General features: G+C 47.6%; 1 protein-coding gene across 9 annotated transcripts in view; it reads right to left on the bottom strand.

Annotated features, from left to right (window-relative positions):
• The window catches only part of zfand6 (zinc finger, AN1-type domain 6), a 60,311-nt gene extending 55,816 nt beyond the window's left edge, over positions 1-4,495 (bottom strand). For 3 of the 9 annotated variants that reach the window (XM_038813241.1, XM_038813240.1, XM_038813237.1), the window contains exons 1-2: positions 4,360-4,489; positions 693-783 (exon numbers count right to left, since the gene is read on the bottom strand). In XM_038813241.1, the coding sequence (XP_038669169.1) occupies positions 693-776 (84 nt within the window). In that variant the 5' untranslated portion in view covers positions 777-783; positions 4,360-4,489. Of the gene's footprint in view, positions 1-692; positions 784-3,563; positions 3,903-4,359 lie in introns of those variants that run through there. The other 6 variants (XM_038813246.1, XM_038813247.1, XM_038813248.1 and 3 more) reach the window with 6 other exon arrangements.
• Between the last annotated feature and the right edge of the window lie 14,262 nt (positions 4,496-18,757).

Consider the following 18,757-nt stretch of genomic DNA (forward strand, 5'->3'; position numbering starts at 1 on the left):
CCACACCCACTGGCTCTCCCTTATTTATTCTGCTAGTTACAATCTCAAAAAACGCAACAGGGTTGACAAACATGATTTCCCCGTCACAAATTCATGCCCAATCTCACCTTTATTTTCTAAATGCCCAGTTATTTCCTTTATATCCTTTAGAATTGATTCTAGCATTCTTACTACCAATGTCAGGCGAATACGTCTGTAGTTCCCCGTTTTCTCTTTCCCACCTTTCTAAAATAACAGAGACACATCTGCTACCCTCCAATCTGCCAGCACCATTCCAGAATTTATCAAATTTTGAAAGATGACCACCCATGCATCTGCAGCCAACTCCCTCTGGGATGTAAAATATCAGGTCCAAGGGATTTATCAATTTTCAGCCCCATTAGTTTCTCCAGCACTCCTTTTTAATACTAATTTCTTTCAGATCCTCAATCTCACTAGCCCCTTGGCACCCCAATATTTCCAAGGAGGTTTTTTGTATCTTCCTCCATGAAGACCGAGTAAACAAAGTAGTTGGTTGAGTTTCCTTGCCATTCTTTATTCTCCATTCTCAGCCTGAAATGAGCCCACGTTTGTCTTTTCTTTTTGCATACTTATAGCTTTTATAGTCTTTATGTCCTCGCCAATTTGATATCATCCTATTTTCACGATTCTCTTTTGTTGAAATTTAAAATGCTGCCAATCCTCTTGCTTACTACTTTATATGGCTCTTCCTTTGATCTGATAGAATCCTTGACTTCTCTTGTTAGCCGTGGTTGGATCGCTTTTCCGACTGGCATTTTGTACCTTAAAGGAATTTGTTGGAAACCATCTATTAATTCTTCAAGTGCTAACAATTGCCTATTTACTGTCATACCTTTAATTATGGTTCCCCGATTGTGCCCTTCATAGGCCCTAGTTTCAGATTGAACAACATCACTTTCAAATTTCATGCAAAATTCTACCATATTATAGTCACTCTTCCCTAAACGCTTCTTTACAAGATTATTACTTAGTCCTTTCTCATTGATACTATATCTAAAATAGCCTGTTCTCCAGTTGGTTCCTCAACAGACTGTTCTAGAAAACCATTGAGTATGCATTCCAGGAATTACATTCTATTCTGCTGCCATGGTAAACCTAGAGAACTGATTTCTTCCTATTGCGACTAATTTTTCTTCCTTGATCTCGGCTCTCCTGACTACATCTGTAACTCTTTCCCAATGCTCTATTCTTCCAGTTTCTCCGCCAGGTTCGTTCTGACCTACCGCGTCAGTGTTTTTGGAATGTTTTCCTTTTTCCTCAATAAGTATGCCCCTCCAGAGTACATATGGCCCTCGACCTTAACCGATCTTTTCCCCCAAACTTTGGCTCTCTACCTTTCCCCTCACCTTCTCCCCTATCATTATTTTCTTTATCCTTTCATGGGATATGGGCATCACTGACATGATCAACATCCGTTGTTCATGAACTGAGTGGCTCACTAGGCCATTTCAGAGGGCAGTTAAGAGTCAACCACATTGCTGTGGGTCTGGAGTCCCATGTAGGTCAGACCAGGAAAGGATGGCAAATCTCTAAAGGACAGAAGTGAATCAGATGGGTTTTTACAACAATCTATAATAGTTTCATGGTAATCATTGCTGGGGTTAGCTTTCAATTCCAGATTTTATTAATTGAATTTTGTTTTGATTTTCCCCAGCCACACTTTAGTGGGATTTGAACGCATGTACTGTCAGCATTAGCCTGGTCCTCTGGATTACGAGTGATACAGACAAGTGTAGTGACATCACCAGTCACCACATTCAATGGGCCAGCCACTTCCAGCAAAATGCCACATATTTCCGCAGCCTTTTCAGTATTCCAAAGGCACTGCTGCCTGTGGTACTCTGTTCACTGTTCCACACTCCAATACCCACTTCCCTTCCCATGGCCCCGGCTCAGGTGAACACAGATCCCCTTCCATCTCCTGCCTGCTCATCCTCCAGATCCTCAAAACACTCCTTCCAGGGATTTCATGCAGTCTTTTCTACACTGGGAAGGTAGATTGAGTGATTGTTTCGCTGATTATCTACGATCAGAGCACAAGCATGACTAAGCTATTGATTGATATAGTCGCCATAGAGGGAGTGCAGCAAAGGCTTACCATACTGATTCCTGGGATGGCAGGATTGTCACACGAGGAGAGGTTGGGTCGACTGGGCCTGTATTCACTGGAATTTAGAAGAATGACAGGGGATCCCATTTCAGACGGGGCTGGACAGACTTGATGCAGGGATGATGTTCCCCTTGGCTGGGGGTTTAGAACAAGGGCTTACAATCTCAGGATACAGGGTAAGCCATTTAGGACTGAGATGAGGAGAACGGTCTTCAGTCAAAGGGTGGAAAACTGCCAAGTCACTGAATATATTAAAGAAATAAATAGATAAGATTTCTAGGCTCGGGTATGGGGAGATAGAGGATCAGCCGTGATCATATTGAATGGCACATCAGGCTCGATGCACCAAATGGCCTATTCCTGAACCTATTTTCTATGCTTCTGTGCTTACCGTTTTAATTCTCTGCCCTACTCCTACTTTGACCCTGGCTTCCTACTCTGCCCTCATGAAGCACAAGGAGCAGTACTGCATCTTCTCGGTTAGACACTTTACAACTTTAGAAACTTGACATTAAGTGCAACAATTTCACATCAGTACCAATGTTCCCTTTTGTTCAGACAGCAAATGCTGATAATGATTTTGCTATTCATTATTCCTCCCTTCCACACAAGTATTCCTATTGATTTCTCTTCCTATCTCCCTTTTCCTTCTCAAAACTTGTTACACCTCCAAGTTCTTCCAGTTCTAACAAAATATCACCCGCTTGATACATTACCATTTTTTTTCCAAATCCACACATGCTATATGACTTAAGCAGTTTGTTTATATTCTAGGTTTCCTTGCCCACATTTGACCTTGAGATATCATTTGGGACCAATGCCAATGTTGAGGACTCCCAACACTACTCACACATGACTGGATTCCACTGTGCTACTGGACATATCAGGAATGGCAGAGGACAGCCTGGGGCATAGGCTACAAGGGATGATTCAGTATGACTATGTTGGGCTGTGGTTTGATCAGTTTATGGAACAACTTTCCCAATTTTGGCACAACTTTTCCCAAATGTTAATAAGGAGAAGTTTGTAGGGTTGACTAGGCCGCCCGTGCCTTTGTCATGTCTGAACCTTCGGCAATCCATCTGGTTTGATTATTACTGCCCTTTAATGGCTCTACACCACACTTCCAGTCTTCCCATCACTATAATGCTTTGCAAATGAAAAAGTAGCTTTTTATGGCTTGCAGATGAGGAAAGGTAATTAAATAATCATACCATACAGGAAGAGACATTTAAAACTAATTCAGAGAACCAAATTAATGGCAAATCTAGGGTCATTTTAGAAAAAATAACTACATCAGCTGATTACAGAAATTAGGCTCTTGAACGACATAACACAGGAGTCAAATTGTTCTTCTTACAGCAAGTCATAGCTTAAATGCAGCTAGGGTCATATAATATATTTAGTATTTTTGAAAGTAAAGCCACTGTACCTGCTTTATCCTTTATTTAAAAAAAACATCCGAATATCTTTAGTCACAATGTACTAATGGCAAAGCTCAGCGCTTGTACTTTAGGTGTTCTGCATGACATCATCTCCAGCCGCAGCTTCCGGGGGGCGGGGGCTTTAGTCCCACCCACCGACGCACGCGCTCGCTCACCATGGCAACGTCCGCCCCAAGCCCCGCCCCCCCAAGTGGGTTTCCCCAGATCACATTGCAAAGGCTCGCATATCATGGGCGGAATTGGCCGGATATCCCCGGGGGAAAACCCCGCTCCGTCTGACTGGAAAAATTAATCCTCCGGGGCTTTATTCCGTTACAGCCTGGACCCTCCCCCACCTCGGAGCCTGGACCCTCCCCACCCACATCCCCATACCAGTCAACTGGAAAGTCCCGCCCCATGCCCCTGACCTCACCACGCTGATTGGTCACAGCATCCGGTGACGCTTCGACCTCGGCCACCTCACGGAAGGCGGCCGCCTGCTATTGACCGACAGCGATATCAATCAGATCTTAGCAAGCTCCCTATTGGTCGATAACGATATCAATCATATCAGCGTGGGCCCCGCCCTCCCATGTTGGCACTTCCTCTGTCAAGTTGTGGTGGAGGCCTGAGTGACAGGGACCCCGAACGGTAATTAAAATAAACATAACGAGCAGGTAGGGGGAAGCAGATTCAAATCCCTCCAGCCACCACCGCTCCACCTCACCGCTCACATTACTTATACAGACTCGGGGAGGGGGGGGGGAAGAACCCGCCTTAAATCTCGCGGCGGCAGTGACCTACCTCTGAAATTAAAATAACGGAAAAAAAGAAAGGGAAGAGGGAAAAGTGAGCGGCCTGTGTCCGCCGGCCCGCTCGCGCTCCCGGCCCTGTTTACCGGGACAAAGCAGCCCCGCTCAGCCTGCCCCTAACGTCACATACGGCAACGGCCCCTCTCATTGGCTGCCGGGGGCAGGCGCTACGTCACCGCCGGCACGTGGAATCTTTGCCCCTGTCAATCAAAGTGGCGGAGATGGGGTGAGCCCTGTCAGTTCAAGGCTGCCTTGCAAACACATGAGAGGAGAAGTGTGGTGGAGGCAGGTTCAATTGAGGCATTCAAGAGGGCATTAGATGATTACTTGAATAGGAAGGATCTGCATTGGGGCAAGGGAGTGGCACTGAGCCCAGGTGCTTGTTTGGAGGGCCAGTGAAAAAAACGATGGGCTGAATGGCCTCTGTCTGCCTGTAATAATTCTGTGATTTGTGTGTCTGCGCCAACCCTCCAGGTTGGCATGGTGTCTCCAGGAATTGAAGATCAATTTCCCATGGACAGTGTGGTGTGCAATCCTGGAGAAAAATATAGTTTTTCTTTTTTAACATTACTTTTTTATAAGATATAAATGTATTGTAAATGGGAAGAAACAGCTGTCAGTTATCATAATATACACACAAGTATATGATGGTGCACAGACAGACATTGATTGACACACAGGATGACCAATTAACACACAGAACACATCAACCAATCACCAGACAGGACACGGCCACTATAAAGCCAGAGGACACTAGTTTTCCCACTCTCTTGGGATGTAGCCTCTGAGACAGCCTGAGCCTGTGGGCAACAACACAAACATCCACCGTGTGGTAGCAAGATAGTCTGGTCAGGTTAGCCTCCAGTCAACTCAGCATAGTGTCAACCCACAGTTCAAGTATGTTTAACAGTTCGTAGTTCAATAAAATAGAGTTGCATTTCTCCAAGTGTTGGAAGCCTGTCTCTCTCACTAGTATGGTAAATGCAGACCTCGTAGACGCAGCATACCCAACACATCATTGGTGAAGCACCATTCAATTGAGTAATGTAATGAACTCCAATTGGCTTTATTGGTTGGCCAATTGGAGTATGAGCTCCCTCAATGATAGCTCATTGAGGGGGCCCATATAATCACCTGTGTAGGCTTTGTGAGCCAGCAGCATTGTTTGTAGCTGCTCCTGTAATATCGTTATTGTAAATAAATATTGGTGTGGTGGCGGAACTCCTGCCTCCCGTGGATTACTACAAGTAAGGAGTCTTTTTGCTTTCTCATGGGTGAAAGAAGGCAGTGTGTCATAAGGATGGATGTGTTGGCCGACCAGTGGCTGGATCATGGGGGCATATAATGAAACCTCCAGGAATGCATTTAATCATTGTTGCCGTCCCTAAATATTCGATGGCTGGTCAGAGCTCACAGGAATCTAATATTCTGTGTTCTCAATTAAAATATACAGCATCAGGATTAAATTTAATTTTTCTGCTTTGTTCAGAAGCAAACCTGATAAGCATTTTTGCTACTTGTGGGGGAATCCAAAACTACATCGAGAAATACTAGATGTTTACTAATAATATAGGAAACTAAGGGGCTGTTTCAGATTTTCCTATCACAGGAAATGGTGGAAACAAACATCTTTGATGTTTTCTAAAGGAAATGAAATGAAAATCGCTTATTGTCACGAGTCGGCTTCAATGAAGTTACTGTGAAAAGCCCCTAGTCGCCACATTCCGGCGCCTGTACGGGGAGGCTGGTACGGGAATCGAACCGTGCTGCTGGCCTGCTTTAAAAGCCAGCGATTTAGCCTTGTGAGCTAAACCAGCCCCTGATCAGTAAACCACATCAGTATATGAGATCAAAAGCAATAAACAATTGTTGAAAGGCTGAGATGAGGTAAATGGAATGGAGGGGACTGGTGGAGTATTAATAGACACGTTTAGTTTAGTTGACTGGATAGCTGTTTCGTGATGCAGAGTGAGGCCAACAGCATGTGTTAAATTCCCACACCAGTTGAGGTCATTCATCAATGCTCACCTTCTCAACCTTGTTCCTCGCCTGAGATGTGGTGATCCTCAGGTTAAATCACCACCAGTCAGCTCTCCCCCTCAAAGGGGAAAGCAGCTTATGGTCATCTGGGACTATGGTGACTTTACTTATTTTAAATAGACAAGTTGACCTGAATGGCCTGTTTCTGTACTGAATTTCGTACGTATATATGAATGCCCTTAGTGACCGACTAAGTGAGATCAATGTAAATGTGACCATGAAAAGACCTTCCCTCCAAGTTTCTTACATTTAAGGAAACAATTTTAAGTATGGTGATGATGTACAGTTCACTAAGAGAGTCCAAGTTGCTGGAGTAATATGCCTCGAAACAAGTCTGGTGAACCTTTGTCGTACTGCCTCTATGGCAATGATACCCTTTCTGAGGTAAGTTGACCAAAACTGCACACAGTACTCCAGGTGCAATCCAACTAAGCTTCTATATTGAAACAAGTCTTCACCACACTGTACTCAAATCCTCTTGCGTACAAGGCTATGGACCAAGTAATGGAAAATGGAGTTAAAATGGAGTTAGAACGGAAATGTGTTTGATGGCCGGCACAGACACAATGGCTAAAGGACCACTTTCAGTGCTGTAAAACTCTATGACTGAAGGCTAACATTCCATTAGCCTTCCTAATAGCATGCTGCACCTGCATGTTGGCATTCAGTGATTTCTGGACAAGGACACCCAAGTCCCTTTGTACATTTACACTTTCGAATTCTTACCATTTTGGAAATACTCTGCACATCTGTTCCTTCTTACCCAATCCTTGTGTAGCCACTTTACATCTCCCTCACAACACACATTTCCGCATAGCTTTGTATCATCTATGAACTTGGAAATATTACATTTGCTCCCGATATCCAAATCATTAATATATATATTGTGAACCGCCCAAGTACTGATCCTTGCAATACTCCACTAGCCACAGCCTGCCAACATGAGAATGACCCATTTATTCCTACTCTCCGTTTTCTGCCTGTTCGCCAATCTTTAATGCATACCAACATAATGCCTTCTATCCCAAGTGCTTTTATTTTGCTAATCAACCTGTGTGAGACTTTATCAAAAACATTCTGAAAATCCAAATATACTATATCCATCGGCCTTCCTTTGTCAATTTTGTTTGTAACATTCTCAAAAACACATGATTTCCCATTTGTAAATCCATGCTGACTATGCCCAATCAGATCATGATTAACCAAGTGTCTGTTTACCACATCCTTTATTTTAGATTCCGGCATTTTCCTTACCATTGATATAAGGTTTATGCAGCATGGTAGCATTGTGGATAGCACAATTGCTTCACAGCTCCAGGGTCCCAGGTTCGATTCCGGCTTGGGTCACTCTCTGTGCGGAGTCTGCACATCCTCCCTGTGTGTGTGTGGGTTTCCTCCGGGTGCTCCGGTTTCCTCCCAATTTCCAATCTTGCCACTTTCCAATCTTTAGGAACCATTCCAGAATCTATAGAATAATCACGAATATATCCACTATCTCTACAGCAACCTCTTTCTAACATCAGGTCCCAGGGACTCGGGGCGCATAATATCAGGTTCCAGGGACTTATCAACTTTCAGGCCCATTAATTTCTCCAATACAACCGTCTTAGTTATACTAATTCCCTTCAACTCCTCATCATCCTTGTCCCTTGGATCTCTACATCTGGGAGATTTACTGTATCTTCGTCAGTGAAAACCGACACTAAGTAATCATTTAGCTTCTCTGCAATTTCCCCATTATGAATTCTGACTGCCTGTAATGGACCCACATTTGTCTTTGCCAAAGTTTCCTTTTTACAAAGCTAAAGAAGCTTTTACACTCCGTTTTTGTTTTTTGCTAGATTGCATTCATATTCTATTCTTCTTTTATTAGTTTCTTGGCCTTTGCTATATTCCAAATCCTCAGGATGCCGACTATATCTGGCAACTTTATAAACCTTTTCTTTTAATCTCTCACAATCCTTAACTTCTTTTGTCAGCCATGGTTGACTGGCTTTTTGGGGTTTTTTGTAGTCACCTGGGGTGGCCACTGCCCAACACAAAATGGAAGATTGCAAGGAATGCAGGGAAAATGGACATGTTGTAAAGCAAGCAGCTTGCAAAGCGATTGTATATTGGGACGACTGCAGAAACCAGTTTTGACTGTTGCAGAAACCAGACAGCACTGTGAAAAGAAACCAGTTAACATACTAATGAGGCGATCCCCAGATACAATGGAAACAAGTTAAACACAGATCGAAACATTCTATGGAAGGCGTTTGGCGCCAGAGGAACCCAAAACAATAAGTCCCAAGAACCGCCCCAGTGACCGAGGAACTGCCCCATGACTGGGGGGTTCAAACATAATCGATTGGGAAGAGACCCAATCGATTCCAAGCAGGTAAGGGAGTCCGCCCAAAGGGGCGCGGATCCCCTGGGACCTATAAAAGAAAGGTCCCACACATGGTTCAGTCTCCTGGCTCCTGTCTCCTGATCCAGACTTCGGACAGCAGCCACCAACAAGTAAGGGCCTCCCAATGACCGCTACCAGAGATAGGCACTCCTGACCCCTTTTTAATTGATACCAACCTGAAGTCTGCAGACCAGAGCAGAGCAAGAGGCCTTGTTCCCTGACCCAGCAGTTCCTTCGAGATAAGTATTAGTTGTTTAGCGGTAGGAATAAGTTTAATCCTTTTATCATGTGCATGGGTAGTTATTATAATTGTATTATAATAAACTCTAGTTGTTTGGACTTACTAATTGGTGTACGGTTTTATTGCTTTGAACTTCACCTTGAAGCTTGTGGCGGTGTTGACACCTGGCGACTCCAGAGCTTAGAACAGGAACAGAGCCAAATTGAGTGTTCAGCACACTCACCCAGAAGTCACAACATTTTGCACCCTGAAGGAATGAATAGGTGCTGTCAGCTCTTCAATGGTTTTTGAAGACTATCCATTGCCTATGATCTTTTAATGTATTTTCCCAGTCCATCTCGACCAATTTCTCCTTCGTACCTTCATAATTTCCTTTATTCACTTTAACACCCTGGCTTCAGATTGAACTTCACTTTCAAGCATTATTTAAAATTCTGTCATATTGTGGTCAACAAGGTTCTTTTACAAAAAGATTATTAATTAGCCCCTTTTCATGACAATACAAGATCTGGAATAGCCTGTCCTTTAGTTGCCTTCGCTGTACTACCTCCCAAGGCAAATATATCCTTCCTTGAATATGGAGACCGTAACTTGCACACTACTCCAGGTGTAGTCTCACCAAAGCCCTGTACAATTGAAGCAAGACATTCTTGTTCTTGTAGTCAAGATGCCTTGTAATAAAATACAATATGCCATCCGCTTTCCTAATTGCTTGCTGTACCTTTTTGTTTAATTCATTCATAGAGCGTGGCACCACTTGCAAGGCAACTTTCCATCCCGAATTGCCCTGAAGACGGTGCTACTGTGCTGCCTTCTTGAATCTCTGCAGTACAGTGGTGTAGCTACACCTGCAATAGTGTTAGAAAGAGAATTCCAGGTTTTTGGCCCTCAAGAGCCATGGTCAATGGGGCAGGGCAGCAAATATTCAGTGACGATGATCGAAGAGCTGGAGCCTTGAGGGACAACAGCTGCTGACAGGTAGAGGATCCTTCAGAAAGCGGATCTGTTTTTACGTAGCAGCATACATGGGGAAGGCAACGGGAAACTACCTCATGTATTCTTTTCTTAGGGCAGCATGGTGGCGCAGTAGGTTAGCCCTGCAGCCTCACTGCGCCGAGGTCCCAGGTTCGATCCCGGCTCTGGGTCACTGTCTGTGTGGAGTTTGCACATTCTCCCCGTGTTTGCATGGGTTTCGCCCCCACAACCCAAAGATGTGCAGGGTAGGTGGATTGGCCACACTAAATTGCCCCTTAATTGGAAAAAATTAATTGGGTACACTAAAAAAATTTTTTTTTAATGTATTCTTTTCTTGAGCCATTGAAATTGAAAATAAGAGACAGTTCTGAACAGCAGAAGGGGAAAATGCAGGACCATGAGGTGTCAAGAAATAAGCAGTAAATCATCACTGCTGCTGTTTCTGCTGTGAAGATAGATACAAAATTCAATGTCTCTGCCATTTCCTTATTCCCTATTGAAAGTTTTTCCAGTCTCTGCCTCTAAAGGTCCAATGCTTCACTTTAAATAATCTCCTCGTTTTTATATGCTTATAAAACTCTTACAATCCTCAAGATCATTGTACGTTGGAAAAAAGTAGGTGGTGACGTTTGTGTTACTTTTGGTTTTGAACGCAGTTTTTGAAGATGCCACTGTTTGCCTGCTACTGAATATTGATTCCCCTATTAGGGTGGTATGGTGGCACAGTGGGTAGCACCTCTGCCTCATAATTCCAGGGATCCAGATTCTATTCTGACCTGTGTGGAGTTTGCACGTTCTCCCCATGTCTGCGTTGATTTTGACCAGGTGCTCTGGATTCCTCCCACAGTCTAAAGATGTGCAGGTTAAGTGGACTGGGCATGCTAAAGTTCCCCTTACTGTTCAAAGGTTGGGTGGGGTTACAGGGATAGGGTGGGGGATTGGGACCAGATAGGGTGACCTTTCGATGGGTTAGGGCAAGAGCTTAACCTGGCCTCACTCCAAGCTAGGGTCAAGCTAGCCTCTCCGTTGTATCAAACTGCTATGAAGTGTAAAAGGAATGAAACCAGACAAATCAACCAGCACTATCTAGTTACCTGAAATTACAACCAGCCCTGTCGACCCTGCAAGGTTTTTTCTAATATCTGATGGCTTATGCCAAAACTGGGAGCGCTGCTCCACAGACTAGCCAAGCAACAGGCAGGGCCAATTGATTTTAAAATTGACTCACAGGTAAACTAGAATTAAACAGGAATGAGAGAAGTTTCAGAAAGGGAGTGAGATGCCTCACCCAGTTGAAAAGCCAGAAAAAAGTGCAGGTGGATCTGCACGCCCACCGGAGAACAGTGTTCTAGGAGATGGAGAACAAGTTAGCAGAGCACCCTCTGAAAAGCCAAAGACCCCAGCGGGGAAGCGAATGACTGGTTTAGCTGACAGCTTTACGCCAATTTTGAATGGGGACGAGGAAAGTTCCCAAATTGACCCAGAAAGAGGAAGGGTGATGCCTCATTTCGTTAAAAAGTCAGCAGGAGTTACAAGGGCTGACATTCCATCAAACAACAGTGGTATTCCAAATGACACAAGAGCCTACTGCCCAGTTGACAGCATGGGGATCCAGACCAGATTGGATCCCATACTTACCTACTTTAATGCAGAATCGCAAGGCAACTTGACAGAGCTGCCCACTGCATTTAAAATAATCCATAACAACGTGATTATTGCTGTGCCAATCTAAAGTGCCTATCAACAGACATTGGAAAACCCCAGTTGTGCTCGTGTCACAAGTAGGCTTACATTAACACTGCAATGAAGTTACTGTGGAAAGCCCCTAGTCGCCGTATTACAGCGCCTGTTCAAGTACACAGGGAGAATTCAGAATGTCTAACCGGAGCACTCAGAAGAAACCCACGCAGACACAGGGAGAACGAGCAGTCTCCACACAGACAGTGACCCAAGCTGGAAATCGAACCTGGGAACCTGGACCTGCGAAGCAACAGTGCTAACCACTGTGCCACTGTGCTATTAAAACCGTAGCATTGAAACATTCCAATTTTCTGTCAATCAGCCTAACCACAGTGGCTGGATTGTACTGCAAAACCCACAGGTTACCAAGATCCCCTCTCTCCCCCCACACACACCTTCACCCCATGGAACCCCCCCCCCCCCCCTTCCTGGCATTCCCGCAGGCATTGCCGTGCCTGGGGTTTGCCCGAGCATGACCCTCTCTCCTCCGTGTGATGCATTCACCTGAGCTCCTCTGGGAGGTCTGCTCACCAGGTGCACGCATTGGGAGATCAGCTGGATTTCACCCCGGTCTGCCCTCACACCGATGTGAATGGACCTTCGTATGGTGGTGAGGGCGGTGGGGGGGGGGGGGGGGGGGGGGAGTGGTTGATTCAGGTGTGGAAGCAAAAATATAGAAATGATGTTCCCGATGTTCAAAATTTCATCACTGGCAGGTGAGGAGGGCATTTCAGGGACAATCATGTCACACATTTATGTAGATGTGAAATGTGATTTTGACATCTGACGAGACTTTCCACTTCCATCGCCAAAGTTGACCAATGAAAATGGGAGCAGAAAATCCTGGCCACTGTGAAGACATGGGAGTCATATGATAGGGAATCCTCTTGCTTGTATAACCAGTAATACTGCACTGATCTACTGAAAAAATGGCAGTCTGACAAGTAAAGGGGCTCGGCCCAAATTCAATACCTGGGCCCATCTACACTGTTTCTCCTGGAACCTTTGTACCATCACCTACATGACTGATTTACCTCTGCATTCCTGTCACCTCATGTGAAGTTAGCTCTGATAAAAAAAAGTGAATTATTCAGCATTGTTTTTCAACCTACTTTTTTCAACCTTCGGGACATGGCGATGATCACCGCCCTCTGGAGGGTTAAGTCGGCCTTTGTAAAAAGTCATCTATGGGTATCAGCATCTCGGAGCCTATAGTCGAAACAGGCCCGCAAGAATTCGGACAGTGCAGTCCCAAACCCACATGCAGTGGCGAGCATCCTCAAGCATTCTCCCGCAGGTCTTCCAGCTGGCGGCGCCGGCCCATCCTGGGTGGCTCCCTCTCCAATCTCCCAGGAGACCACCTCAGAGCAGAGCTCCAAGGAAGACACAATCAAGGTGTCATAGCTGTCATCACCACCCTCCACCAGCGCAGATACACGCACCTTAGTGGTCAGGCTCCTGGGGCACAATCTGGTGAGCACCACACAGCTGCTGATGTACATCTCGTGGAGGCAGGAATCCTCAGGCGAGACAGCAGTCGGCAGGCTGCTGGATCCCAGGACACAGCTGGGTCCCAGTTTGATGCTGAGCCCGTGGAAGATGGAGACGATAAGGAGTGGTCGGGGCATTCAGAGGGCGATGTCAGCTGATTCACAGCCGCTTGGAGGAGTCCCAGAGGCTACAGGCACAGGAGATGTTGCTGGGAATGCGTGGCATCAAGGCCAGCGCTGCTAGGGTGGCGACCCCAGTGCGGAGCCTGATGCATGACGTTGGCATCATTAGTGGAGGTGTCAAGGGGTCACGCAGTTGATGACAGCCATGGCTGAGGATCTCAGCAGAATGTCCAACTCGCTGGTGGATGTTACCCAGTACCAGGCTGACCTTGATGAGGGTCTGAGGGACATGTCCCACTCTCAGATAGGAATGACCAAGGTGCTGCGGAGCTTGTCCCCATCGCAGGTGAGCATTGCCGAGGTGTTGCAAAGCAAGTCCCAGTCACTGAGGAGCATCGCTGAGAGTGTTGGCACAATGGTGCAGGCATGGGGGAGCCACAATGGCTGACAGTGCAGATGATGCAGGGGTAGCTGTGGCTCAAAACAGCCGTCCCTCTGAACCAAGGTAAACCCTAGGGCCCTATGGGCACCAACCGGGAGGAGAGGGCTTTGGGTGCCAACCCAGGACCCCTCCCATGGAGTGGCGGCTGTGGCCACCAGCTCTCCTGAGTTCCAACCTGCTGGAGGATGTGTTTCACAGTCAGCACACAGGGCGGCATGACTGTGTGTGCCATGGACATGTGCGCTGGGGTCCTCCGGACACAGCCCCCAGAGGACTCCTGCCAGGGATAGCGAAGGCCACAGCATGAGATAGACAGTGATGCACGAACAATTGTACAAAGACTAAGGTTGGATACAACTGTGGCTCTATTGCAGTAAGATGTTTGGCCTCCCACAGCAGCTGGTGAAATGGCTGCTGAATAGAGACCACGCTCCTCCTACTGGGCGGAGCCAGCAGGCAGGGGCTACCGGCAAACCTGTAGTATAGGTCCTACCTTACATCACCTAATACAGGTGTAACAGTGGTTTACCACATTCACCCCCTGTTAAAAATGAGTCCGGCGGGGGTGGTAGAGAACTATATACAGTAGTGAATTATGTACAGTGTTTTATCAGGGAAAAGAAAAAAAAATGTCCTTTGAAAGTCCGGTGCCAGTTAGAGATTCAACCGGTCTGGTGCCTTGACGTTCCGCTGGGAGCGACGTAGCAGTGGCGGCGATGTCGATGCTGGCCTGATGTTGGATGACTCCGGGAGTGTGCCGAAATCCTCTTCATCCTCTGGTGTGGGCAGCGGAAGGAGGCATGGTCCTGGTGGGGTTAATGTTGGGAGCGCCGGGGGAGGGGAGGGTGGCGCCAGGCTTCACCCAGCCAGTACGCCTGCGCCACACGCCAACCCGGGCTGGAGAAGTGTGTATGGGTGGAACCTGCTGGTGCCAGGTCCCTGAGGGAGACAGTATCTTGGCGGCCGTCGGGGTACGCCACATAGGCATACTGGGAGTTGACATGGAGTAAGTGCACCCTATCCACCAACGGGTCCGCCTTGTGGAGTCGGATGTGCCTACGGAGCAGGACCGGTCCTGGAGCTGCGAGCCAAGTGGGGAGCGACACCCCACCCGGATGTGGCGTCCACTGGCCGGGCGTGGTCCGGGACGAAGATGGCGGCACCCATTGTGTGTAGGTCAGGAGGAGGGGGCGATAGTGGCGACTGCGCGGGCATGGCACACTGCAGCAAAGTGCCCCTTTTTGCCGCAAGCCTTGCAAATGGCAGTACGGGCCGTGCAGCGTTGGCGGGTGTGCTTCTGCTGGCTGCAGAAGTAACATCGGGGACCCCCAGGGTGCACGGGCTGGCGTGTGGCGCAGGCGTACTGTCTGGGTGAAGCCCCGGCTGGGTTGGCCGCCTGTGGGGTCCATGAGGGATAGGCGGGATCGGCCGTGCGGCCGGAGGGGTAGGCTTGAGCATTACGTGAGGCGACCGTCATGGAGAGTGCTAGCTTTTTAGCCTCAGGTCGGTCGAGCGTGGCCCCTTCTAGCAGTCTTTGGCGTATGAGGTCCGACCCAATCCCCGTTACAAATGTATCGCGCATAAGAAGGTTGGAATATTCGGTGGCCGTAACGGCCTGACAGTCACAGTCCCGGACGAGTGGGATTAGGGCCCGCCAGAAGTCTTCTATGGACTCACCAGGGAGTTGAGAGCGAGTGGCGAGTACGTGCCTGGCGAAGAGTGTATTCATTTTCTGTGCGTAGTTTTCTTTGAGAAGCGCCATGGTGTCTGCGTAGTTTGGGGTGTCCTGGATTAGCGGAAACACGTTGGAGCTCAACATTGAGTACAGGATCTGTATCTTCTGAGCCTCCGTCGGAGGGGTGGCCGCTGAGTTGATATAGGCCTCGAAGCAAGCTAGCCAGTGATTAAAGTCCTTTTTGGCATCGCTTAATTGCGGATCCAGCTGCAGGCGATGTGGTTTGATTCGGAGGTCCATCTTTTAGAAAATCTTACTGCAATAAATTGATGCACGATCAATTGTACAAAGACTAAGGCTGGATACAACTGTGGCTTTATTGCAGTAAGATGGGTGGCCTCCCACAGCAGCTGGCGAAATGGCTGCTGAGTAGAGGACACACTCCTCCTACTGGGCGGAGCCAGCAGGCATGGGTTAAGGGGCTACCGGCGAACCTGTAGTACAGGTCCTACCTTACATCACCTAATACAGGTGTAACAGTGGTTTACCACAGACAGTTGACACCCTCCACTTCTGATGCGCATCCTGGGAGGGAGACACCTAGATGTAATGGTAGAGCTCGGAAGGCCAAGCACATTGAGGATCACTGAGGGCACGGGGAGGGGGGGGGGGTGGCGTAAGTAGAGGGGGAGGGGGGTTGGCACCATCAGGAGAGTGGGGAATTGTAAAACACATTAAACACCCTTGAGCACAACAAGTATGATGCCTCTGTCACTTTCTCCGCAATGCGGGCCGACCTCCGAACCCTTGGCCCATCTATCCAGTCATCTCCCCCTCCCCCTAGGACACCTCATGCAGGTGAGCACTCAGCAGACAGGCAAGGATCAGACAATGACATGGATTGAGACAGACCCTGGGTATTCGCATGTTAGTTGCTGCGTCTGTGGTATAGCCTCCCGCAGTGCTCAGGCACAGTGTCCAGGCATCACGGTCTGATTGGGATGCTCGGCAATGACTCCCACATGCTACATGGCCCGTCCACCCACAAGAATCCACTTGGGATGTGTGAAGTGCACACATAAACACGATTGCAATTCCCTAGGAGCAATAGCCTTCACCCACATGGCCAGAGGCCTCTGCAGTCGATGGTCGGTGGGGCAGAAGGGCAGGGACAAAGGTTGCCCCCCGAATGGATGCACACGATCCAGGGGATGGCATGCTGGTGCTGTGCGGTTGCCCCCCCCCCCCCTACGTTGCCATGGTTGCTTGCCCCTGTGGAGTGCTCCCCCCCCTCAGCGGAGGGTCCCCCACTCCCCAATGAGCACTGGGGTGGCAAGCCCAATGCCCCCAGGCTGTTTGCCTGTAAGGAAAGATGGCTACTCACTTCCTCGGCTCCCCACAGACGCCTGACCACCTTTTTAAAAAGGACTACTAATGGGTGCCGGCGTGACCACTTGCTGGAGAGGCTGATGAATCACGGGAGGCTGTTGGATATGAGGTCGCTCCCGTTAATTGTATGGAAATAGGGCTTAGGTCAGGGGTTTTCAAACTCAGGGTCGCGACCCAGGGTGGGTCACGGTCAGGTTTCGGGAGGGTCGAGGCTCTTGGTCGCTGTGCTCGGTCGCAGCGTTGGTCGCGGTGTTCCCAATCACGGGGGGAACGCCTAACTTCTGTGACCGGCTTTTAAAAAACCTGATAGTGACGGACATTTGGGATTGCCGGCCATCCCGCGCATGCTTGCTGCACCAAGCAGTGCGCAGGCCAGGAGCCCGGCGGTGGAGAGGGTGGGGGTGGAATGTCTCCTCTTGACGTCAGTGCACTGGTCCTCCCACAGGAAACGGCAGCAGAGTGCAGGTCATGTGCCCATTACGCTGACGTCACTTGTTCTGGGCGCAAGAGAGATTCCTCCATTTTGCAGCTGCCAACAGTGCTGGTATGAACTCCTGGGACTCTGATAAGTGAAAATTATGAGTCACAAAGGTCAGATGGCGTAGGTCGCATAGTTCAGCCAGTATGGGTCACAAAGCTCGGCCGGTGTGGGTCGCGAAGGTCCCGGACAAAAAAGTGGCTCAGGTGGTGATAATGGGTTTCTCGGCACGCTACGGCCAGATCCTGAATTTGTCTAGGTGAGCGGGCCGCTTGCATCGCAAACTGTTTGGCGCCTGGCACAGTTCTTGTTTTCGGCCTCCCCCGCTATTCACTGGCCTAATTTTAGATCGGGGTGCCTTGATCTATCTAGAGCTGAAGTGTTGATAGAATGAGTCCGTCCCACCAGTGTGACTTTGTGGGACCCGCCTCCTCACTTTTTTTTTCAAAATGTTAAAAAGTACGAAGGGGAAACCCGGCAAGGCCCCTGGCCGGCTACCTTCCATTTTTCTGACCGGAAAGTTCCGCCCAAGGCTTGGCTTCCCCTTCAAAGTGGAGATTGGTTCAACACATTCTGGGTAAGAGAGAAGACAGACTGCTCAGGGGAGATCAAATAGAGAAGCGGGTGGTACAGTTAGAGGCCTCAGTTAGTGGCACTTGGGAAAATGGAAGATAAAGACTTGCATTTATACAGTGCCTTTCATAATTTCAGAACATCCCAAAACAATTTATAGGCAATGAAATATTCTTGAAATGCTATCACTTGTAATATGGAAACGCGGAAGCTAATCTTCTTACAGCTAGCTCCCGTAAACAGAAATACGATAAAGAGCAGACAATCACTTTATGTGATGTTGATTCAATGATAAATATTGGCCAGGACATAGGGAATAGCTACAGTGCCGATTTTGGAAATTGTGCCATGGGATCTTTTCCATTCGCCTGCGAAGGCCATTAGAGCCTCAAATCAACTGAAAGACAGTTCTGGTAGTGCAGGACTCCCTGAGAGTGGATTGAAGGTAAAGGAATGAGACCTTGAGGAATGAAAAACGCTCAGTAAAATGGTCTGCCTGGAGATTCCTGATGCAACAGCATTAAAATAACACTCAGTTTATCACTGACCATCAGGGCCAAATTCGAAGAAGAACAGAATATTTTCTGTGAATATGTAAAAAAAAAAGTGATATAAATGGGACATTTCAATCAACTAAACATAAATCAGGAAGTGGTTTTAGGTCAGAATTAATGCGTGTTATGCATGGAAACCCATGACCCAGTGTGTCAAGAATAAGGAAGTTACAGAGAAACGACAAAGAAGATGCATCACACATACATCGCTAAAATTAGATATTCAAATAGCATGACACATGGTTCATTGAGAAAATCAGAAGTGAAATGAGGAAGAA

The sequence above is a fragment of the Scyliorhinus canicula genome, chromosome 12 (assembly GCF_902713615.1).
Source record: "Scyliorhinus canicula chromosome 12, sScyCan1.1, whole genome shotgun sequence".
In the NCBI taxonomy this organism is placed as follows: domain Eukaryota; kingdom Metazoa; phylum Chordata; class Chondrichthyes; order Carcharhiniformes; family Scyliorhinidae; genus Scyliorhinus; species Scyliorhinus canicula.